Source organism: Hyaena hyaena, unplaced genomic scaffold (assembly GCF_003009895.1).
Source record: "Hyaena hyaena isolate Hyena2069 unplaced genomic scaffold, ASM300989v1 scaffold_28, whole genome shotgun sequence".
Classification (NCBI taxonomy): domain Eukaryota; kingdom Metazoa; phylum Chordata; class Mammalia; order Carnivora; family Hyaenidae; genus Hyaena; species Hyaena hyaena.
The window spans coordinates 3646037-3671489 of NW_024080660.1; the positions used below are offsets into that span (position 1 = coordinate 3646037).

The 25453-nt window shown below is 42.3% G+C and overlaps 2 protein-coding genes and 1 long non-coding RNA gene across 3 annotated transcripts in view; 2 read left to right on the plus strand and 1 right to left on the minus strand.

Moving 5' to 3' along the window:
* Window positions 1–267: 267 nt before the first annotated feature.
* LOC120228922 lies at window positions 268–13787 on the minus strand. The gene is made up of 4 exons (XR_005527625.1): window positions 13558–13787; window positions 13268–13380; window positions 1092–1170; window positions 268–313 (listed from the first exon to the last, which is right to left on the minus strand). It is a non-coding gene; the product is annotated as an uncharacterized LOC120228922 (long non-coding RNA).
* Window positions 13788–16050: 2263 nt separating this feature from the next.
* ZC3H11A (zinc finger CCCH-type containing 11A) overlaps window positions 16051–25453 on the plus strand; it is a 42271-nt gene continuing 32868 nt past the window's right edge. The window contains exons 1-3 of the mRNA XM_039227423.1: window positions 16051–16710; window positions 21879–21932; window positions 23349–23408. The gene's annotated coding sequence lies outside the window, so the exon portion shown is untranslated. The remainder of the gene's footprint in view (window positions 16711–21878; window positions 21933–23348; window positions 23409–25453) is intronic.
* On the plus strand, window positions 16704–22316 carry ZBED6 (zinc finger BED-type containing 6). Its single transcript, XM_039227421.1, is given in 1 exon segment — window positions 16704–22316. A coding segment is annotated over 1 exon segment (2940 nt). The 5' UTR covers window positions 16704–17783; the 3' UTR covers window positions 20724–22316.

Sequence of the window (25453 nt, forward strand, 5' to 3'; positions counted from 1 at the left end):
CAGTGCATGTACTTATACCACAAAATGTTGAGGGAGGTTTTTTTCTGTTGTTCAAAAATCCACGCTAAAGCCTAAAGCTTGGTATAAAGCACCCCACATTGTGAATTCAGCATACTCTGGGCTGTCAGGGGTCAGCCTCGGGTCTTACTGAGAGCAGGAAGATTAGCCTTACCAAGCACAGCTCTCCATCACCCCTAGTCTGCTCTGTGGGCAAGGACTAAGGAGTTAGTTACTAAGGAGTCTGAGGGTCAGGAAGAGAGGTTCTCTCCTCCTTCACTGTCCCCATCCGTGGGTGGGTGGTAATCATCTCTTTCTGCAGAGTGAAAGGAGAAAGAAGGGAGAGTTGTCAGAACTGAGAGAGAGAAGGCTGTGAAGCAGCTGGCCCACCCACTGTTGGGCATGGCAACAGGAGTGTCCAGGGAAAGATGATTGGGCCTGCGCCGCTCCACAGGGTGCCAGGTAAGTGGTCTCTGGGATGCATCTTTTGGGTGTAGACCATCTGAGGATAGCCTCACAAGCACTTGAGTGGGTACTATAGACTGAACCCTTGTGTGGCCCCCAAATTCACATGTTGAAACCCCAGTGTGATGGTATTAGGAGGTGGGGCTTTGGGGAGATGATTAGATCATGAGGGTAGAGCCTGCATGAATGAGACTAACAGTCATATATAGAAGAAAAAAAAAAAGAATCCAGAGAGCTCCTCTGTCCCCTCTGCCACATGAAGACACATGGAGATGAAGGCCATCTGGGAACAGAGAAGCAGGCCTCACCAGACACCAGATCTGAAGGTACCTTGATCTTGGGCTTCCCCACCTCTAGAACTGTGAGAAATTGTTGTTTAAGCCACCCAGTCTATGGTAGTTTTTGTTATAGCAGCCTGGACAGACTCTGACGGTGGGATCAGAGCAGATCCAGGATCTAGTTCTCCCCCACCTGGCGATGACATTGTGGGCAGAATTCTTCAGGGCGCTCAGATTCACCCCACAAGTGACCAGTGTTTGGTCACGCAGGAGGTGCCATGTCTGGTACTGATGGCCAGGCAGGGCTAGCCAGGGAAGCAATGACGAGCACAGAGAGCATGGCAACCTCACCTGGTCAAGTAAGAAGACATGAGTATCTGATGTGAAAATGAAGGTTCGGGCAGATCTTAAATACCGGCATGAGAGAATCCTGGAAACCAGAAACAGAATGAAAAACCAAGAGATCAGAATGACAATTTGTAAAGAGAGCTACCACTGAGCAAGAAAGTTGCGGGGGGAGAGTTCAGCCAACCACAGTCAGGGGGCAGGCTCTGGAAAAAATAAAGCCAGCTCATGTTTCTACCCCAATAAGCCAGTTCTACTTACATTCTCCCAAATTGGGAAAATGAGGAATAAATTGTAGACTGTAACCTTTCTGTTATAAAGAGTAACCTTTCTGTTTATTTCTTCTTCTGAGAATGTTTACAAATGAGTGAATGAAAGACTATTTATTACATTATAATTCTTCCTTTCCCTTTATAGTTTTATGTTCTCACATTAGTTGCCAGGAAATTTTGAGTTAAACCGAACGCCCTATTGCGGTAACTGTCTCATATCGTGAACTTGACAAGGCTAAGTACGTGGGCAATAGTTTTTCAAGGCCAGGATGAGGAAGTAGATATAAAGATAACTAATCATAATACTTCCTGAATGAGTTAAATATAGTAATTATTCACATTTGTATTATATGGATTGTGGCCTTGCTCAGAATGCTGTTTAGTATGAAATACGGAGGTCTCTAAGTCTCCTTCCCTCTTTACAATTCACCCTTTAATGGTGAGCAGAAGACAAGATTTTGCTGACCCTCCATCACGCCCCCTCCCTGAGCACTTCCTCAGTGTCATGGTGTTTTAACATCACTTCTGTTTTCCCTGTGGGCTGAGGGCCTATACTGACTTGCAAACTCTAACCCTTAAACCAATTGAGAAACTGGTATGACAGAAAGAAGGCACAAACAACTTATCATATCCTTTTTGACTTCCATTACTTCTTTATATTAGTCTTAACCACTTGAGCTGAAAATGACATAGCAAGAAAGGAGAAAATAAGGTAATCCATAAGCTATTTTTTTCTTTCAGTCTTTCCCTTCCTCATCAATAAGTTAAAGGTAGAGAGTGTTGGTAGTATGTGGGTGTGTCAAGAAGTGGAATTAACTATTCGGATTCTTAGTCTCTTATCTCCCTCTTATAAGGATCCTTATGATTATATTGGGCCCACTCAGATCATCTGGAATAATCTCCCCATCTCAAAATCCTTGACTTAATCACACTGTCAAGTTCTTTTTACTGAGGTAACTTATTCACAGTGCAGGGATTAAGACTTGACTTTGGGAGGGGAGCATTATTTTGTCCCCCACAACTACATAGCAGATGAATATCTCCAATGATACATGAACCTAATAATATCTGCAGCCATGTGTTATAAGATTCAAATATATGTGCACATACATGCACACACACATACACATGTAGGTTTCAAAAGATGAGAGAGTAAGAAGACTGTTAGGCCTGTGCCTTTGCTGATTTCCTGATAAACTGATTAGGATTATATCACAGATGCGGTATTAATTTAGGGGAGGTGCTTCCTTTCCTGGAAGTCACAGCAAACATCAAAGCAGAAGGCAGACCTAGAGCCACCAGTGCCCTGGGAGACACCAAGCAGACACATCAGAGGAGGTCTTCAGTTGGCTAAATTTTTACGAGATTGCCAGGTAACTTGTACTCAGATGCCAAGACTCAGAAGCTCAACTGTGTCTCAGGTGTCCTGGAGAACTGTGACTCTCTATAGGAGAGGAAATCCATTCTTGATAATCCCAGATCAAGACACAGTTCTACAGGGGCGCCTGGGTGGCTCAGTCGGTTAAGTGTCCAACTTTGGCTCAGGTCATGATCTCACCATTTGTGGGTTCGAGCCCCGCATCAGGCTCTGTGCTGACAGCTAGCTCAGATCCTGGAGCCTGTTTCTGATTCTGTGTCTCCCTCTCTCTCTGACCCTCCCCCGCTCATGCACTTGCTCTCTCTCTCTCTCTCTCTCTCGGAAATAAATAAAACATTAAAAAAAATTTTTTTTAAAGACACAATTCTTCAAGGGTATTCTAATTTTGCAGAATCTCACATGAAAAGAACGCGTGTTCAGCCACCATTGGGTGGAATGCTCTGAATATGACAGTTGGGTCAAGGTGATCAATAGTGTGTTTCTGGTCATCTATATCCTCACCGATTTTCCTTCTGCTGATTTGAGCAGTTACTCAGAGAGGGGTGTTAACGTCCTCAAATATAAATGTTGACTTATCCTTTAAGTTCTACTCATTTTGTCTTCATGTATTTGGAAGTTCTCTTGTTAGTTGTATGTACATTTCGGATTGTTATGGCTTCTTGGTGAGCTGACTTCTGTCGTTATATAATGACCCTCTTTATCGCTGGCAATATTCTTTGTTCTGAAGTGTACTTTATCTGACATTAATATAGCCACTACCCCCCCCCCAAAAAAATATAGCCACTACCCCTTCCTTCCTTCTTTCCTTCCACTTAAAAAAGTCAAAACCTTTTTATTTTGAAGTAATTTTAAACTTTCAGAAAAGCTCCAAAAATAATGCAGCAATTTCCTAGGAAAAGACCCCCCCCCAGGGGGGGAGGCATGGAATCTGAAGCAGCCTCCAGGCTCTGAGCTGTCAGCACAGAGCCCAATGTGGGGCTTGAACTCACAAACAGCAAGATCATGACCTGAACCGAAATTGGATGCTCAACCAACTAAGCCACACACATGCCCCAAGTTTGATCTTTTAACGCTATTCTCAATAGGCTTAGCCTCTTAATTAATTGGAGAATTATAGAATTCTACTATCCCCTGTTTTCTGCCTCAAGGCCTATTAAGTTGTACTGTCTGTGTGCCTGGCCCACCAGGCCCACCAGGCAATTCACTCTTCCCCTGCTCATCTCTGTCTCTGTCTCAAAATAAATAAACATTAAAAAAATTTTTTTAAATCAAACTTGGCCCAAAGAGGTGGCCACCTGAGAGTGTTTCTGCTGATCTTGGGTTACAGAGTGGCCAGAACTAAAGAAAAACTATAACTATAGCTTGTCAGATCAGTGGTTCTCAGCTTTTCTATGTAATATTCCAATCATCACATTTCAAATTTTTTAAATTATTTTTTTTATTTTTTAGAGAGGTAGGGAGGAGGGGCAGAGGGAGAGAGAGAGAATCCTAAGCAGAATCCATGTTCAGTGCAGAGCCCCACATGGGGCTCGATCCCATGACCCTGGAATCATGACCTGAGCTGAAATCAAGAGTTGGATGCTTAACCAGCTGAGCCACCCAGATGACCCCCCCCACCTCCCATCACTCTCCCCCACTCACACTCTCTCTCTAAAAAAAAAATTTATAAAAGAAAAGAAAATATTTTTTAAAAGTTCTAATATTTATGTCATTGGAGTTCTAAAGAAGAGACAAACTGATGCAAAAAAATGTTAGAAGAAATAATAGGTCAGAAAAGACAAGGCAAGAAGGAGGCATGGCCACTGATCGGAGGAGACGAAGAAGTTGTATAATTACATGTTCTATGGGGTCCTGGAATGGATCCTGGAGCAGAGAAAAGACATTGGCTACAAGCTGATAAAAATCTCAGCAACGTGTATAAGTTGGTTAATAATACTGTACCAATTATTAGTTGCTCCATTTCCATCATCGTATCATAGTTATTTATGCAAGGTGTTAACATTAGGGAATATTTGATGAAGTATTCCATTGTATAGATAAACCACATCTTCTTGATCCATTTGTCAATTGATGGACATTTAGGCTCTTTCTATGATTTGGCTATTGTTGAGAGTGCTGCTATGAACATTGGGGTACACGTACCCCTATGCATCAGCACTCCTGTATCCCTTGGGTAAATTCCTAGCAGTGCTACTGCTGGGTCATAGGGGAGTTCTATTGTTAATTTTTTGAGGACCCTCCACACTGTTTTCCAGAGCAGCTGCACCAGTTTACATTCCCACCAGCAGAGTAGGAGGGTGCCCATTTCTCCACATCCTCGCCAGAATCTAGAGTCTCCTGATTTGTTCATTGTAGCCACTCTGACCAGCGTGAGGTGGTATTTCAGTGTGGTTTTGATTTGTATTTTCCTGATGATGAGGGATGCTGAGGATCGTTTCATGTGTCTGTCTGTTGGCCACCCAGATGTCTTTTTGTGATCTAAAAGGTGCCACATGACCTGGCCCTGTCTCTATCCTCCTTTCTCACTGTTCTCCCATGTGCCCTGGGAGGAAGCCAGGAGAGTCTGTTGTCACAGAAGCCATACGGAGAGAGTGTTTCCAGGAAGGACAGGTCACCGTAGCCAGTGAGACTGAGAGACTGAGTGAGAAGGGACATCTCCCCATCTCTGGATTTGCCCACATGGGGGAGGTAGCCTCTCTTAGTAAAGTGGGTTGTTTGGGGAGTTCAGATTAGAGAGAGACTATATCCAAGACATCCCTACTCTGAATTTAAATAATTCTACTTTTGTAGTGATGTTCTGTCACTCTCAAACCTTAATGTTTATTAGAAATCACCCAGACAGCATATTAAAATACAGCTTTTCCGATTCATTAGAAATAAAAACTTGCATTCCTAACAACATTCCAGGTATTGCTGAGTCTCAACCTGTTTGACAAACAGGAAGTTACAATCTTTTTCAGAAGTTACCTTCTGCTCTTTTTTTTTTTGAGCATCCCCATAGTGCCTGTGTGTCCATGAATAACCCTGGTCACTGCTTGCTACTTCAGTGCCTGGTGAAAAGGAGACCAGAATGCCTTTTGAGCTGGGCTCTGCAATTCCTGGTCCGTAATAGCTCCTTGGAGATGCCACTCTGACCAAAGCAGCCATGCATGCTGGCCTCTGCCCTGCTCTGGGCAAGCCAAGCACCTGCTGCCACTGCTAATAATGGAGCCCCGGATCCACCACTCAGTAGAACTAGAAATCTGTTAATGTCACTGGTGTCAGTTTCTTGGCTTACCTCCCAGAAGTCCTGGAGGAATAAAACTCCAGTTTCCTGACTCCTGCAGGCCTTAATGTAGCCATCTGTAGGTTTCCCTGGACAGTAAAACATTCTCCATCTCCACTAAACCCAGAAGGCCTCTTGACTTTCTGAGGTGTGAGCTCACTCAGTTCATACACATACACTACTCTAGGGTCACCTCCCTCTACCCCCACTTGAAATCACTCTCAGGGCACACAATATACACTCTTAAAGAGGCTATCCCAGGGGCACCTGGGTCGCTCAGTCGGTTAATCATCCATCTTCGGCTCAGGTCATGATCTCATAGTTCGTGGGTTCAAGCCCTGCATAAGGCTCTGTGCTGACAGCTCAAAGCCTGGAGCCTGCCTCCGATTCTGTGTCTCCCCCTTTCTCCATCCCTCCCCCCACTTGAGCTCTGTCTCTCTCTCTTTCAAAAAATGAGTGAACATTAAAAAAAAAAAACGAGAGAGGCTGTCCCATAGGGCATTGAGTTGAGTCTGGGTTACTGGCCCCAAATCCATTTTCCCTGATAGGGATTTTTTTCTTGAGAAACTGACCCTCCTTTCCTGAAGTCTGACTTTGGCTGAGCCTTCCCCACCCATCAGTCATGTCTTTGTAGCCTTAAATCTCGGGGTGGGGGGGGAGTGTCAAAGTTCCTGGTCTGTTTTGTGGGATGGGTTAGTTTATAAATCTGTGGCTGCTGAAAGATACAAGGGATTGCACCACAATTCACTAACGACAGCAAACAAGCCCCCAGAGCAGACAGACACAGTGGAGGAAGGGCATTGTTGAACTCTGGCAAGAGCACAAGGTCCACCCAGGCCTGTAAAGCATTTAGCACATACGTGGTATGGATGTTCAGTAAATGGTAGCTCTTGCCATTGTTGCCTGTTTCTGTCCTCTCAATTCATCCTTCTCCCCAACCCAGTTTCCCCTCAGGCTTTTCCCTCCCATCCCAAGGTCACAACCTTGATCTCCACTCATACTTCTTCACACCCAACTCCTGCCTACCTGTCCAGCATTTCTCTCCCCCAAGTCCATTTTGTCCTGCCCTTCGCTTCCACAAGAAACAACTGGTTCCTATTTGTCATCATCCAAACTCCTCTCCCTGGCCTTCAACCTGCTCACTTAACTCTCCAATCTTAGCATATATTCCCCCAAATTCATCCAAACACTTACCAAATGCCTTTAGGCACTATGACTGTAAATTCTTATTTTTTATATGTTTAGGTATTTTTGAGAGACAGAGAGTAAGCAGGGGAGGAGGGAGAGAGAGAGAGACAGAGAGATGCAGAATCCTAGCGGGCTCCAGGCTCTGAGCTGTCAGCACAGAGCCCAATGTGGGTCTTGAACTCACAGACCGTGAGATCATGCCCTGAGCTGAAGTCAGACGCTTAACGGACTGAGCCACCCAGGCACCCCAGGCCCTGGGATTATAAAGCTGAACAAGATGTTGTTGTTCTCAATGAGCTCACAGTATATAGAAAGAAGCAAATGAGCAACAAGCCAATTCCTAGGCAACGTGATAAGGCGCAGGCTGCTGGAAGCCAGTTAGGTTGATTGAGGGTGGAGAGAAGGCATTTGAGGCATAGGAAAGTGGATGTACAAAAGCACGGGGACTTGAGCAAAAGGACATATTCTGGTCACTCCAGGTCATTCAACATGACTAAGCAAAGAAGTGGAGGAGAGCAGACCGGTAAGTTTTCAGGATGAAGATGTAGACAGAAGTAAGGTTTTGCATATTAATTGGTATCACTAGAAGCTAGAACTTATCCTAAAGTTAATGGGCAATAGCTGAAGAATTTTCAGTAAGGAAGTACATTTTAAACTTTTTTATTTAAAAAAAATGTTTAATGTTTATTTATTTTAAAGAGAGAGAAAGAGACAGAGCGCAAGTGGGTCAGGAGCAGAGAGAGATGGAGACACAGAATCTGAAGCAGGCTCCAGGCTCCGAGCTACCAGCACAGAGCTAGACATGTGGCTCAAACTCACAAACCATGAGATCATGACCTGAGCCGAAGTTGGAAGCTCAACTGACTGAGCCACCAAGGTGCCCTTAATCTTTTTTTTGTTTATTTATTTTTTTGAGAGAGTGGGAGAATGCACGCAGATGCACATGTCTGGGAGGGGCAGAAAGAGAGGGATAGATGGGGCACCTGGGTGGCTTAATCGGTTAAGCGTCCGACTTTCGCTTAGGTCATGATCTCGTGGTTCGTGGGTTCGAGCCCCGCATCGGGCTCTGTGCTGACTGCCAGCTCAGAGCCTGGAGCCTGTTTCAGTCTGTGACTCCCTCTCTCTCTGACCCTCCCCTGCTCACGCTGTCTCTCTCTCTCTCTCTCCTAGAAATAAATAAAACATTTTAAAAAAAAGAAAGAAAGAGAGGGATAGAGAGAATCACAAGTAGGCTCAGCTGTAACAAGCCAGAGCCTGTCTTGGACTCTATCTCAAGAACCTCGAGATCAGGACCTGAGCTGAAATAAAGAGTCAGACATTTAACCAACTGAGCCACCCAGGTACCCTGTAAATTTTAATCTTAATATATAAGTTTGGAATTGTTCTGATTCATAGATAAGTCCAAATGAAGGGACAGGTTTAAAATGTGTTTTAAAGATCTTACAATACAGAGAGATTGTGTATTTGTGAACATGGAAGAAAAGCTAAGAGGAGTGACCAGTATAGTTTTGATTATACTGTATGCGTCAGGCTCTGTCCTACATAAAACAATAATTAGGCAGTTCATCAGGGAATGCAGGAAAGTCATTACCGGTATAACCTCCCTTCGTTTTGCATAATACTGTGTATCTACAAAGAATGGAAAGAGCATTATAGCTTCCAGTCAGCATAGGACAATACAAGTGAACTCTGCCTCCTCTTGTGAGATGGATTATATTGCCTGTTCAAATCATATGCATTGAAAAAAATTGGAGTAGAATAGCACATAAACACAGTCTAAAATTCAAACACTAAAAGCCAGTGAAAAGTAAGTTTTTTCCCATGCCACCTCGTACAGTCTCCTGCCCCCTTGGCCCTTCCCAGAAGCAACTACTCTCTTTTTTTAATGTTTATTTATTTTTGAGAGAGAAAGAGTGTGTGTGTGAGTGGGGGAGGGGCGGGAGGACAGAGGATCCAAAGTAATGCTCTGCACTGCCATCACAGAGCCCGAGTGGGGCTTGAACTCACAAACTGTGAGATCATGACCTGAGCTGAAGTTGGGTGCTTAGCCAACTGAGCCACCCAGGTGCCCCAGAGGCAACTACTCTTATAAACTCTTGCAGAGACCGTTCTATATGTACAAATGGTAACACTACATAATGCCTTTTTGCATGTTTATACACATTAATACATAGTATAAAGAAGATCACTGTTCTTCAGGACAACCTTAGAGAGCTGTCCTACTTTAAACTTAGCCACCATCATATTTACGGGTAGTTAGGTGAAATCATATCCACGTATGTATGTCATTTTTGTTCATGTATAAGTACAGGATTAACTTACAGATGTAGAATTGCTAGATCAAAGTATAGAGATGTCTTTTCTTAAACTAATTTTTATAACAAAAGTAACATATATATAGTAAAACAAAATTCTAACTAGTACCGAAAAGTACAACGGAACATCTCATGTCCACTTCGAACATCCAGCTCCACTTTCCCTCCATTAATCACTTTTAGTAGATTCTCCAGAAAATATTCCATGCACAAACATGTGTGTGACTGTGTGAGTATGATGTTTAGATCATACTTGCATTTTATTTTTTATTTTTAATTTTTTTTTTAATTTTGATTTTTTTTAAGTTTATTTATTTATTTTGAGAGAGAGAGAGAACAAGTGGGGAAAGGTCAGCAAGAAGGAGAGACAGAATCCCAAGCAGGCTTTTCAAAAATCAGTGCAGAGCCAGAGGCGAGGCTTGAATTCACAAACTGTGAGATCAAGAGTCAGATGCTTAACTGATTCCGCCAGCCAGGTGCCTCTAGTGTTTTTGTTTTGTTTTTTAATTTTTTTTTCTTTATTTCTGAGAGAGAGAGAGAGAGAGAGAGAGAGTGAACAGGGGAGGGTCAGAGAGAGAGGGAGTCACAGAATCTGAAGCAGGCTCCAGGCTCTGAGCTGTCAGCACAGAGCCCGACGCGGTGCTCAAACCCACGAGCAGTGAGATCATGACCTGAGCTGAAGGCGGAGGCTTAACTGACTGAGCCACCCAGGCGCCTTGCACCTATTGTTTGTGAGAGAGACACAGATAGACAGACAGAGCACCAGTGGGGGAGGGGGAGAGAGAGAGGAAGACACAGAATCTGAAGCAGGCTCCAGGCTCTCAGCTGTCAGCACAGAGCGCACACTCACAAGCTGTGAAATCATGACCTGAGCCAAAGTCCAACACTTAAGCAATTGAGCCATCCAGGCATCCCATAATTTTATTTATTTATATAAGGTAATCTCTCCACCCAACATGGGGCATGAATTCACAACCCCAAGATCAAGAGTCACACGGTCTTCTGAATGAGCCAGACTGGTGCCTTTATACTTGCATTTTAGGAGAGAAATTCTGTGGTTGTTTAGAAGGGAGACAAGAGAGGGCAAGGTGGAGAGGAAGTAAAACCAACAAAGAGGCGTGGCAGCAGGGGCGCCTGGGTGGCTCAGTTGGTTAAGTGACCGACTTTGGCTCAGGTCATGATCTCACGGTTTGTGGGTTTGAGCCCCGCATCGGGCTCTGTGCTGACAGCTAGCTCAGAGCCTGGAGCCTGTTTCAGATTCTGTGTCTCCCTCTCTCTCTGACCCTCCCCTGCTCACGCTGTGTATCTCTCTCTCAGAAATGAATAAAAAATTAAAATTAAAAAAAATTAAAAGAAAAAGAGGCATGGTAGCAATCTGGAAAATGAGCAACAAGTGATAAAAGCCTGAACTAAGCAGAAGCAATGGGACTGGAAAAGAAAAATGCAGATTCAAGAGATATTTAGGAGGTAAAGTCAATAAGATTCCTAAGTATTTGGATTTGGCAGGTGAGGAAAAGGGGGGAGTCCTGGTTAACTCCCAGATTCCTGACCTCAGCAATTGGGTGTATGGTGGGCGGTGCCATGTACTAAGAGAAAGACCTCCGGAAGAGGAAGAGATGTTGAAGACAAGGTGATGATTGGTATGCTGATTTAAAAGAACTCAGAAACATATAATTGAAAATTCCTGTAGGCAGTTGGACAGAGATCTGGACTGAGCTATGGTCCGAGATATAGATCTGAGAGTCACAACATAAAGCTAATTCATAGTTGAAACCAAGGAAATAGAAGGATAACCCAGAGAGAGAATGCAGAGTGAGAAAAGATGAGGGCATAGGATTGAATCCTGGGGAACATCAATGATTAAGTGAGAGACAGAGAAAGAGGAACACATGACAAAGCTAGACCACAGGCAGCCAGAGAATGTAGAAGGAAACCAGGATAGAAATTTGTCCTTTAAGCCACGGGAAGGGGAGTTGAAAGAGAGAAAAGTGGTGAACGAAGGTCAAATGATTGTATAATGATTTGGAGTTGGCCAGATGTGGGTGTGAGCCCAGACTTTGTCACATACTAGCAATGACCCCTTGGACTCAACACTAGAACTTTATAAACGTTTGTAAAAAAAAAAAAAAAAAAAGGTAAACTTAACTGGGGCATCTGGGTGGTTCAGTCAGTTAAGCATCTGACTTCAGCTCAGGTCATGATCTCTCGGTTTGTGAGCCCTGCATTGGGCTCTGTGCTGACAGTGTGGAGGTTGCTTGGGATTCTCTCTCTCTCTCTCTCTCTCTCTTGCTTTCTGCGCCTACCCCACTTGCACACTCCAAAAATAAACAAATAAACTTAAAAAAAATAGTATTATTGGGGTGCCTGAGTGGCTCAGTCAGTTAAGCATCCGACTTCGGCTCAGGTCATGATCTCACGGTTTGTAGGTTCAAGTCCTGCATCCGGTTCTGTGCTGACAGCTCAGAGCCTAGAGCCTGCTTCAGATTCTGCGTCTCCCTCTCTCTCTGTTCCTCCCCCGTTCATGCTCTGTCTCTCTTTCTCTCTCAAAAATAAACATTAAAAAATTTTTTAAAATAGTATTACTTAAGTAATAGTGATAGATAATAACAGTAATCCCACAGAATTATTTTGAGGATTAAATTGGATAATGTATATAAAACTGTTAGCATAGTGCCTGGCAAATAATAATAATAATAATAATCCACTATTAATATAAGTTGGTTGCAAAGAAGAAGAAAAAGCACTGAAAAGGAGCCATTCAATTTAAGACTGATGGACCCACTGCAGTGATTTCAGAGAAGCCATGAGAATATGTCTAAATGAAATACATCGAAGAGTCCATGTGAGGTGAAAAACTGGCCAAGGAACTTGGCAATAAAGATAAGATGACAAATTAAGTGTGCCAGAGAAAAGTAAGGAATTGAGCAAAAGACTTCCTCACCATCCTTTTTTTTTTTAAATAGAAGGGAGAGTCTTAATGTTACTAGGCTTTGGAGAACAACTATAAAGAGGCAGGTTTAAAATACAAGAAACCGATTATCACCACTATCACAGCCTTTCTGACACAATTTTGCAAACTTTCTACCTTTCTACAAACTTTCTACTTTTTGGTTCCTATTCCTTCAAGGAATCCCTATTATCTACACGATAGTATTCTACTGCCTTCCCAACAGCCAAGGTCTTCTAGCATCTTGTTCCAACCTACTTTTGCGATGTTTTCTCTTTCTGTAACGTGGGGACTCCTCCAGTTGATTTTCTCTCCTCACCTCTTAAGGGGTTTTCCCCTGCCTTCACTTACCTTTCACCTCTGGCCTATTTTCCATCAACTCAAGTCTCACCCCTCCAGAAAGCATTTCCTGAGACACTGCGCTTTTTTCCATGGCCACCTCTTCCTTTCTAGCTCTCCTTGAACTAAAGTAGAAGTTACAGACCAGCCCACAAAGTGGTCGTTTGTAGTCCTTGTATTTGAATTAGCTTCCAAATGGACACATCAGACATTTTCACGTAAAACTCTAAATTTCTAGTTTCTCTTTAAACATCAGAAGATGTGGTGGCCCTGGGTCTGCATCCACTCCTGGCAAGATGGGACAGAAGCTGAGCGGTAACAGCTGGCCCTTTAGCGAAGGCGTGCATTCTCAAGTTTTATCCTCACAGCCACTCACCATACTCATACACACATAAGCCTGGCTCATGTATTTAAGTTTATAACCCTAAGTCTAAACCATGGCTGGACCCTTGGGGTGCACCACCTGGTAATTATTTACCTTTGTATGTATCATGTCTTCCAGGAAAGTTCCACGTTGGCATTTCCACATCTCAGGCTCATTTGGGATTCCCCACAATGCCTAGCCCAGCAAACTTAAACATAGGACTACATCTGGTGTAAGGTAAATGAGGGCAGTGATCATGGGAAGTAGTCTGTTTTTTCTTAAATAACCTATCACCCAATAAATCCTGTTACCCCATCCCAAAATTAAATACCAAGAAAAAAAATTCTGCATGAAGAAATAAAGCAGTCTAAGAATGCATTGGGAGTAAAGAGGGGAAGGCGGACCTAGGAAGGTTGACTTCAGTGATACCGGTCCCGGTTTTGCAGCTAGAGCAAGATGGTGAAATTTATCCATTGTAGTTAGCAGGTGTTTACGTTTCCTACTTAAGGCTTCTTGCTAGAAGGCTCTATTGGCCCCTATTTCCTCACTCACGTGGGACAGCTGAGTTCCACAGGCAGGACGAAAAAGAGGAGGGATGATGGATACTGGTGGGGGCTGCTGGGTTGGTGACATGTAGGGGTAGAAGTGGCTTTCAAGAATACCCCTATTACCCACTCTGCAGACTCATCTGGCATTATGACCCAAAGCTATCGGGCCAGAGGTCATATCTTGATGTAAGTGACATGTAGATTATGGAGGGGAGACAAGGTTTTGAAATGTATGGAGTTAGAAGCCAGTCTGTGGAAAAGTCAGTCATCGCACACGTAAAACTGTGAGTGAAAAATTCAGTTCTCACTACTGCATGCAGTAGTATCCAAGACAGACCCCGGTGATGTCTGCCTCCCATTATTCATACCCTGCTGAAACATACTGCAAAACGGCTTTCCAGAAGGCATGGGAACTGTTAAAAAGAAGGCAGTCCTCTAAACGCTGATAACCATTAAAAGATATTCAAGATACATTGTACAGTGAGGGGGAAAAAGCAAACTGCAAAACAATATGGATACTGTTAGCTCGTTAGCTCATTCCTATCTCAAAAATACTGTATTTCATTCATTCTAAAACATATACCCTTTCAACTGTTAACATCTCTAATCAATGGCCTGTCAGAGTTTAATTGGCAGGTTTTTGTCTTAGAGTTCGGTAAAATAGGATGTGTCTTACAATCACAGATGCCTTAGATTTGATGAAAGATGATATAACTATACATTTTTTTAAAACATGTATTCATTTTTGAGAGACAGACAGAGCACAAGCAGAGGCATATCAGAGAGAGACGGAGACACAGAAACCAAAGCAGGGTCTGGACTCTCGGCTGTCAGCACAGAGCCGGATGAGAGGCTGGAACCCACGAACTGGGAGATCATGCCCCAAGCCGAAGTCAGATGTGTGACTGAGCTACCCAGGCAACCCAGATATAACTATATATTAGTATACCGAGCAGACCAGGACAGCAGCTTGTAAAGCCCTAGCATGAAAAACCCTTCAGCTGTGTGGCAAGCCTTCTGCCAAGCTGAAAACCCCTAGGTGTGTGGCACAGACAGAAATTGGTGGCCAGGAAACTGCTTGCTAGACCTGGTTGACATGGCAATCCTGGAAGAGCATTGTCCTGTGAGGCAGGGGCTAGGATTCTAATGTGCGCCTTCTCTCTTTGAAAGGAGTTAAAAGCCCAAGTCTGAGGAGGCCCCGGACTGCTTGGACCTATGCCGGCTGAGGCTCCCACACCAAGCTGGTAGCTGGCAGAACAAGTCTAAGAGGAAAAATAAAAGGTGCCTGGAGTCCCACTCGCTTCACGGTCAAATGCATGCGTTCTTAGTAGCAGAACTGTCTTCTTTACTCAAGTTTGGTAAAATGTTGCCACCTAAAGAAGTTCTATTGAGGCACTAACCCAGAGGGGACCTGGTATCAAGAGTAATGGATTTAGGTATGTTTGCGTACAAAAACGTTAGACAGACTATCTGCTAAATTAGTGTGAGATTATCTTGCAGGAATGAAATTAATGGATTAAGTGTTCTACAGTTCTGAATTATTTAAAAAATTTAAAAACCACTTATATGTATTACTTTTACAATCAGAGGGGGAAAAAAAGGAAACATTCAAATTGGAAATAAGTGGCCAGGTGTTTTCCTTTCCACAGTCCAACCCTCATGAACTTTGTAATGAGCACGAATTAGTTTTTCAACACAAAAAGAAAGAAACCCATCCAAACCCAATTTCACCTCTTTAAATAAAAATAAATGCACAAATCCTTCAACACTGCACAGGGAAAGTAATTTATTTCTAAACTAAAACAACACACAGTTCAGGCGATTTGTTCCTGAACCAAAGAATACACTGAAGGCCCACTGTCTGGGAGACACAGTTCTCGCGACTTTCTCGCTTATTACCTCACTCAATTAAAAATTTAAAAAGTATATATATTTTTTAATTAAAGACGCTTTCAAGAAACCCGTAAGTTTCTAAAACGCGTTCCTCGCACGGGAAGATACCCCCACGTCCTAGCGCCTCCCCTCTCACGTGACCCTGCGACCCGGGGAAGCCATCTTAAGCATAGCCTCATACAGGAAACTACATCTCCCAGAATCCTTCCGCTTTGCGTCGTGCTGGCACTTTTACTGGCCGGGTCCTAGAACTGAGCCTGTAGCCGGGCGCCATCTTTGACGCTGGCAGTCTTGGATTTCTGCTGGTGTTGCTGCTGTGAGGACGGCGGGCGGTAGAGGCTAAGAAAGAAGAAAGACGTGGCAGCAAACAGGAGTCGGGGAGAGTGTCGGCGGTTCGGTAAAGTTTCTGTTCTCTGGTAACTAGACCCGTTTTTTGATTCCCGGTGGCTCGGGGCAGGGGAGGTGGGGGAGAGGGCGAGGGGAGTGGCCGCGGCCTCCCCTCGCCCCTGGGTTGCGGCCTAGCCCGGGAAGTCAGAGCGGGTCCTTTGGCCCCGCCGTAACGACCCCCGCCTTCCCCCACCTCCCGCCCGCCGCCCTCTCGGGGGCGAGCTGGGAGCCTCGGGCTCCGGCTCACAGTTCCCGTCCCCCCCACCCCCACCCGCTGCACCCCACCCCCACGGCGCCTGCTCCTTTCCCAACAACCTTCCTCCCCTCCCCCACATCCGGTGTTGGCGAAACCGTAGGAGCCCGGAGCAGCCGCGGAAAGCCGGCTTGTTCCCCGACTCCCGGAGAGAGAACTGACATTAGACTGCTTTCTTCGCGACAACAGTTTCCCCAGTTTAGCGGTCCTCCCCACTGCCTAACTCCAACTGAGTGCCAGGAGCTGAATTTACCTACTCTCATTCCTCTCCAGGGTCCCACTACTTGGGAGATACTCTCAAACTCCACATACAGAAAGCCACCGACCTTAATCCGGTATCCTACACCCCTTCCTTACCTTAATTAACTCCCACCCCAGCCCTCCGCATCGGAGTCAAGAACAACAGGGACACTTCCGTTCTCCTTGTAGGATTGATGAGATCGTAATGAAGAACACCCCCTAAACTCCCATAATCGGTGCGGATTCCTATGGGGAAGGCCCATGTTGTTGACATCTTGCAGGCCTTGGTTCTGGACCTTGAGAAGGAGGCTGTGGAACTAGTGATAGCGATGCTTTTTAGGGTAAATGTATGTAGGTATTGGGGAAGGGAAGGGAGCAGCCGAAAAGGAATGGAAGTGGTTTAAAGCTCAGATTTCAGTTCTTGCCGCTCGTAGAGAGTTCAGCTCGTGAGTTACTCATTTACAGGCAGTAAGGCTTCCCCAGTCTAAAAATGTGTTAGAACTAAATTTGGATTAACTCTTGATACAAACAGTAAATTGAAAACGCAGCTTGTGAACCTTGAGAGTTTTTATTCTGCACTTTTTTTTAGCCGCCCGCATTTTTAAAACTCCGTATTGTTATTTGGAGTGGAAAGGGCTCAACTAGCATCTGCTGTTAATGACCAGTATGTGGAGTTTGTTTTATAGTCCCAGAATTGATGTTTTGGGTTGTTATTGTCAGATGACAGTCCTAAATGATGCATGTTGAATGATGCACTATGTTTTTGTTTAAGTGAGGTCTCCTGAAATTAATTTCAGAACTAAGGGAAATTGATATTGCTGCCATGACGCATCATCAAAATACATATTTTAAAAGCTGAAGGCATTTCAAGCAGATATAGTTCTTGATGAAGTAGAGAGAACATGGACCTGGGGTTTGGAAGGCCTGGCTTCTAGCTGCTGCTAACTCTCTGACTGTGGGCAGGTGGCCCTCAGTTCTTTCTTCTTCTTTTTTTTTTTTTTTTTTTTTTTCTATAACATGAAGAGATTGGACTGTTTGAATTCAGATTCAGAACTCAGAAGTTGGAAGGGATCATAAAGCCCTGTATGAAAGAGTTTGGGAATGTTCTCCATCGCTGTCACTTTTCTTCCAAAAATAACCTGGCTTGGAAGTCATTGTTGCAAAGGGAATTTGATTCCCCCAAGAAATTGGAGACAAGGTAATGCAATTAGAGAGGAACAGCTGTATTTCTGCTTGAGTGATAAACCCACTCAACAGTGGGGAAACTGTTGTCACAGATTCTGGTACGAATTTTGGAGCCATAAAGAGAATGAGTGTATGTACCTTAAGTGTACCAGTTTCCTCACTCTCTCCTGGCAGAAGATGCAGCACTTTCAGCAGTGCTGGGATTCTGGGATGAGTTCCTATTAATTCTAATACAGATGAAGAAGATGCAATAGAGGGGAAGATGGTGGCAGAAGGAATGGATAAAGAGGCAAAATTGCCTGCTAAAAAGAAAAGAAAGAAGGGTTTACGGATTAAGGGGAAGAGGCGAAGAAAAAAACTGATCCTTGCGAAAAAGTTTAGTAAGGATTTGTCATCTGGGAGGCCTGTTGCAGATGCGCCTGCTTTGTTAGCTTCCAGTGCCCATGAGCAGGACGAAGAAAGTCTTTTTGAGAGCAATATAGAGAAACAGATCTATCTACCCAGTACCAGGGCCAAGACCTCCATTGTGTGGCACTTCTTTCATGTTGACCCCCAGTACACCTGGCGGGCTATCTGTAATCTCTGTGAAAAAAGTGTCAGCAGGGGTAAACCGGGCAGTCATCTGGGGACATCTACTCTACAACGACATCTGCAGGCAAGGCATTCACCTCACTGGACCAGGGCCAACAAGTTTGGAGTCACTAGTGGGGAGGAGGATTTTACTTTGGATATGCCTTTATCTCCCTCTTCTGCTGGAAGCAATGGAAGCTTTGAATATATCTCTGCCGATCCATTAGATGAAAACAGAATGGGTAAGAAACGTGATAAATCAGTATCTGATGCCCTGAGGGCAGAACGAGGGCGATTTCTCATCAAAAGTAACATTGTCAAGCATGCCTTAATTCCTGGAACACGAGCCAAGACATCTGCAGTTTGGAATTTTTTTTACACCGATCCTCAGCACATCTCAAGAGCTGTGTGTAATATATGTAAACGGAGTGTGAGCCGAGGTAGGCCAGGTTCTCACTTAGGAACTTCAACCCTGCAACGCCACTTGCAGGCCACACATCCCATCCATTGGGCTGTTGCCAACAAAGACAGTGGTGCGGTTGGAAATGGATTAGATGAGGCCGAGTCCGAGAGAAATGATCTCTTAAGCGATCCGCTGCGTGGAGAGAAGTCTGCAGGTGGCCATGATTTAACAGCTGAGGACCTTAGTGACTCTGATTCAGATGAACCTCCTGTGCTAGAGGTTGAAAATAGTAGAACTGAGAGTCCTATTCCTGTTGCAGAGCAAGACGCTCTGACACAAGCACAGGAGAGAGAAACAACAGATTCTGAAAATTCAGTCTCAAGTCAAATAAGTCAGGCAATTATTCAGATGATTGTGGAGGATATGCATCCTTACAACTACTTCTCCACCCCAGCCTTTCAGAGGTTCATGCAGATTGTGGCCCCCGACTATAGATTACCATCTGAGACTTACTTTTTCACGAAGGCTGTACCTCAGTTGTATGATTGGGTCAGAGAAAAAATTTTCTTAACTTTGGAGAATGTTCAGAGCCAAAAGATCCACCTGACTGTGGACATATGGACCCACGACCCATCCACGGACTATTTCATTGTAACTGTACACTGGGTCTCTTTGGAAGCTGCACCTTCTTCTAATGGCAGGATCCCCAATTTTAGAAAGTGGGCAGTACTTTGTGTAACAGGTTTGGCCAAAGACTGTTTGATAACCAACATTTTACAAGAATTAAATGACCAGATTGGTCTGTGGCTTTCTCCTAATTTCCTCATTCCTAGCTTCATTGTTTCTGACAATTCTTCTAACGTGGTACATGCAATCAAAGATGGTGGTTTTACCCATGTGCCATGCTTCCTGCATTGTTTAAATATAGTCATTCAGGATTTTTTTTGTGAGCACAAAAGCATTGAGAATATGTTAGTAGCTGCTAGGAAAACCTGTCATCATTTTAGTCATTCGGTCAAAGCTCGTCAGATACTGCAAGAGTTCCAAAATGATCACCAACTTCCATGGAAGAATTTGAAGCAGGAAGAAACTGGCCATTGGATTTCTACCTTTTATATGTTAAAATGGCTCTTGGAGCATTGCTATTCAGTTCACCATAGTCTCGGCAGAGCCAGTGGAGTTGTGCTCACCTCCCTTCAGTGGACTCTAATGACTTATGTTTGTGATATTCTTAAACCATTCGAGGAGGCCACCCAGAAAGTGAGTGTCAAGACCACAGGATTGAATCAGGTGCTACCCCTAATCCATCATCTACTTCTTTCTCTGCAGAAACTCAGAGAAGATTTTCAAATAAGAGGTATTACTCAGGCACTCAATCTGGTGGACAGTTTATCTCTGAAACTTGAAACGGATTCCCTACTGAGCACCATGCTCAAATCCAAGCCTTGTATCTTGGCTGCTTTGTTAGACCCTTGCTTTAAAAACAGTTTGGAAGACTTTTTCCCTCAAGGTGCCGATTTAGAAACTTACAAGCAGATCCTTGCAGAAGAAGTTTGCAACTACATGGAATCTTCAGAGGTCTGCCATATTGCGACTTCAGATGCTTCTGGTCCCTCGGGCATCGTAGGAGCTGATTCATTTACCTCATCTATAAGAGAAGGCACCTCCAGTTCAGGGTCTTTTGATAGCTCAGCTGCAGATAATGTTGCCATTGGAAGCAAAAGCTTCATGTTTCCTTCTGCCATAGCAGTAGTGGATGAATACTTCAAAGAGAAGTATTCAGAGATCTCAGGAGGTGGTGACCCTTTGATTTACTGGCAGAGGAAGGTGAGCATATGGCCAGCTCTGACCCAAGTTGCCATTCAGTATTTAAGCTGCCCCATGTGTAGTTGGCAATCTGAATGTATCTTTACTGCAAATAGCCAGTTTCATCCAAAGCAGATCATGAGCCTGGACTTTGACAATATAGAACAGCTGATGTTTTTGAAAATGAACTTGAAAAATGTTAACTATGATTATTCTACATTAGTTCTGAGCTGGGATCCTGGGAATGAAGTTATTCAAAGCAATGAAAAAGAAATATTACCTTAATTTCTTTTTCCTTTTTCCATTTGAAATGGGCAACTTGTTGCTATGTTACTGTATCCTAATTGCTATCGTTGTTAAACATAGTTACACTAATTATTATTAATACACACATCTGGGGAAACCTGAAAACACAGAATGTGCTGAAAATTCCTCAGAGGTAATGTGGACAAAGTGAAGATGAAAAATGTCACAGTAGTAACTCAATGTAACTGTCACTTGAAATTTTGTTGATACCAATTAAGAGAGAAAAATATTTTTTAACTTAAATATAGTGCAGCATTGAAAGGCTTTAGGCTATTTCTGGCTGGTAGATTGAATTGTAATTGGTTTTAAGTAAAAATTTCTCCCATTATGGGAAATTTGATTTTCCTGAAACCAATGAAGTTGAAGGGAAAAAGGCATCCGAAGCTGATATACCTCCCCCCCTCCCATTTTTCTATTTCTTTAAAAACCCTGATCCATACTTACAAGTTGGCAAAAACAAAACTCACGAAATTTGGAAATTTCTAATTGCCTCCTCATACTGGTCAGCATTATAATTTCAACTTACTGAGTGTGATAGAGTTACCCTTTGTATTTAGGATTGGATCTGTGTAAAAGGGACACATTAGAAAACAATCAGGAAAAAATTACTTTTAGTCTTTGAATTGCCTTTTTTAACCTTTATAGAATAGTGGGGAAACTGTAAAATAAAGATTGTATGGATACTTTTTACAAATGTATGGGCAAATGACATGATAGGTTTATAAAAATTGAGAGATTGAATGGGAATTGGAATAAAAACCCCAGGGGCATACTTTTGACAGACACAGTGTCTGTGTCCCAAAGAATGTTTCTCTGATTTTAAGTGATCTTAAATGTCTTAAAATATATATGCTAAATGGTCCGTAATACTGTATTCTTAATTATGAGATTGTTTTTTGGCTTCTAATCTTAGCTAAACATAGGACTCCGTATTTTCAGGTGTTAGGAATCACTGCCTCACTGGTAAAATAGAGAATTGATGTCAGTCATCTTTAAAGTTCCTTTCCACTCTCAAAGTAGGTTTCTGTGGTTGAGTGGGAGGCCAGAAAATGATGACTTTTAGTGAAAGTCTATTACAGGTTTCAGACTGAATAACTAATGTAAGATCCCAATTTTTCCTTTTTTTCATTTTAGATTTGGGGATATTCCCTGCCCAAAAATTTCCTGGAAAATTGACTAGTATTAAGTGTGAGTAAAAGGTGTCCACTTTTTTTTTAAGTTTTGATTTTAGTTTTGTCTTGGATAGTATTTGGCAAGATTTAGCCTAGAAATTATGTAGTACTTATTACATGAGAATCAAAATTGCTTTGTTACGGGGCTGGTTTCAAAATTTAGAACTCGTTTCTCTGTATCAAAATCGGGGTTTTTTTTTGTTTTTGTTTTTGGGGTTTTTTGTTTTTTTTTGTTTTTGTTTTTTTAAATTCTTAAATGGTAAATGTACCATTGTGCAATGAAACTTCAACTCCCAAAGTTTACCCTTTTACTAACTGGAGTAAATGAATACTTACAAAGTCTTTAGTTGTAGCCATCATTTGTAAACAAAAAAAAAAAATTAAAAAAGAAAGAAAGAAAAAATGAAACCAGGCTGCATAAGCAAGCCTTTGCAGGGCCAATATTGAATGTTTTGCCAGTGACACTGGTGTTGCTGTAAAAGAAGAACAAAACTCTTCCCTGAGGTAGAAGCTTTCTGAATTTTGACAGTACCAGTTCAGGATGGCTATAATGCTGCTCTGCCTTCTACAGCTTGCTGCACCACTCTGTAGCTACTCTATAACTATACGTTTCTATCTTTTTTGGTTAAACACTCCCTGAAGATGATAAAGATGATAATGCTGTACATACATCCGTATTATACACATTGATACGTATGTAAGGATTTCCCTTCATGGTTACCCTGTGGGCTGGACAAAATTTAGTGTAATATACTGATACACGTCATGATACTTTGGTATAAGAGTAAGTTCACTATTTTTATAATGAACCCAAATCTGAAGGCTTTTATAATAGTGTATTTTAAAAGGGAAAACTTACCCAAATGTTTTATTTCTACACATTTGTGTATGTGTGTGTGTGTGTGTATAAGCCAGTTAGTATATATGTATATGTATATTATATACATAAAACACTTTATATTTTTCATACAAGTATGCTTTTATTATACAGATAATAAAGATGGGGGAAGGTTTCTGTTTTTTTCTTAATAGGTGAAGAAATCTTGAAGACCAGAAATTGGATCTTATTGAATTTTGGTGTTCTTTTTCTTTTTTCTTTTTCTTCTTTTCTTTTTAAATTATATTGTTCGGCTATGGAAGATGGATTTTTTTTTTTCCCCAGTAATCCTTTGACTCTCAAGTTCATCTTTCAATGAACTCTCTTTTTGTTGGTTTTTTTGTTTTTGTTTTTGAGGAGATAACTAACCCTAGTTGTCTCCAGTCTGACAAAGGTTATTCAAATGGACTTAATCTCCCAATAGTTGGGAGATGATTTAAAAACACGTCCTGTGTTTGAATTGTGGCTGAGAGGTTTCCTTGGCAATGTGAGGAGGAAAATTCTTTCTGCCCCATTATTATTAATTCACGGATTGAGTGTTGGTTCGACCTACAGGCGTAATAGATTGGAACTCAGTGAAGACACAGACGTTCCCGTTGAGCGCAACCAGCTAATGTAAGTGTGGGAATGGGTTTTTTCTCTTTAAAGGAGTGAACATTTTCGTAATTTAAGGCATAATTTTCCTGGAGCAGTAAGAAATTTAAAAAGCCACTGTCGGGTCATTTTTTTCTCGTAATTATTTACAAGGTTTTGGGATGGAAAAATCCCCCCTTCCTCTTTTGATAATACACATTATAAAAAATAAAAACAATATACCACCTAATATTAAGAGGTTCCATTTCTCCCTCTTAAAAAAGCACTATCTGGGGTGCCTGGAGTGGTTCTGTAGGTTAACCATCTGACTTTAGTCTGTCACTATCTCGCTGTTCCTGAGTTCGAGCTCCATGTCGGGCTCAGAGCCTGGGGCCTGTTTCAAGTTCTGCCCCTCCCCCAGGTGTGCTGTGTATTGCTCTCAAAAATAAACTTTAATGTTTATTAAAAAAATTTTTTTAATAAAAAAAAACACTATCAAGGCGATCTAGGGTGGCTTAGTTGGTTAAGTATCGGACTACTCTTTTTTTTCTCCTCCTCCTATTCTCATATAGTATCAGATTTTATTTCAGCTCAGGTCTTGATCTCATGGTGGTGAGACCCAGCCCTTCATCTGGTTCTGTATTGGGTATGGAACCTGCTTGAGATGCCGTCTCTTCCTCACTCCCTCCCCTTCCCCAGCTTTTGCGAGTGCTTTCTCTCTCTCTCACTAAAAAAGAAAAAGCACTATCAGTAGTTTATCATGACAGTTCCATGTCCCTGCAAATAGATCTGCCTCATCGTTTTTTTTTAATGACATGATAGTATCCTTTTATATGGAAGTTCTATAGTTTAATATCTCTCACTGATAGACATTTGGGTTTTTGCCATTAAAAAAATAATAATAACCTCCCATTTAGTAATAGCCCTGTACACACATCTTTGTAAACTGTTTACCTAAAAACGATTTTCAGAAGTGAATTATACGATACTCCAAAGAGGTTGTACTAGTTTACTTCAGTAATTAAAGATGTCTTTTGGATTTGTAAAAGTTCTTGACATATCCTTTTAACTATGGTGTCCTGCTAGAAAAGGTTTTGGTTTTGTTTTGTTTTGCTTTTTCAACCTGAGCCTATTTAAAAAAAAATACCATGCAGTTAGGGACATCTGGGTGGCGGAGTTGGTTACGCGTCTGACTTCAGCTCAGGTCATGATCTCATGGTTTGTGTGTTTGAGCCCCACATTGGATTCTGTGCTACTAGCACAGAGCCTGCTTCAGATCCTCTGTTTCCTTCTCTCTCTGCCCCTCCCCTGCTCGCTCACACTTTCTTTCTCTTTCAAAAGTAAATAAAAAATTTTTTTAAAGTACCATGCATTTATTTTCCAGTGCTTGGATGGTTGTATTATTTATATCAAAAATGTAATCTAGGACTACTCTAAGATCCAGCAATCACACTACTATGTATTTACCCAAAGAACACAAAAATAGTAATTCACAGGGACACATGCATCCTGATGTTTATCACAGCATTGTCTGCAATAGCCAGATTATGGAAACAGCCCAAGTGGCCATTGATTAATGAATGGATAAAGAAGATGTAGTATATGTGTGCAATGGAATATTATTCAGCCATAAGAAAGAATGAAATCTTGGCCATTTGCAACAACATGGATGGAGCTAGAGAGTATTATGATAGGAAAAATTAGACAAATACCATGTGATTTTACTCATGTGGAGTTTAAGAAAACAAGCAAAGCGGGGAAGAGAGACAAATCAAGAAACAGACTCAACTATAGAGAACAAACTGATGGGTGGGGGGATGGGTGAAATAGGTGATGGGGATTAAGGAGTGCACTTGGGATGAGCACTGGGTGATGTATGGAAGTGTTAAATCACTATTTTGTATACCTGAAACACTGTTCGTTAACTAATTGGAACTTAAATAGAAACTCAAAAATGTAATCTAGGGATTATACTTATGTGACATTGCCTTTCCTTCCCAAAAGCACAGTAGCTTTCCTTTTTGCTGAGCACAATTAGGAATTTAGAATCTTTCTTAGTATAGAGCTTCTATTAATGAGCTAAAGCT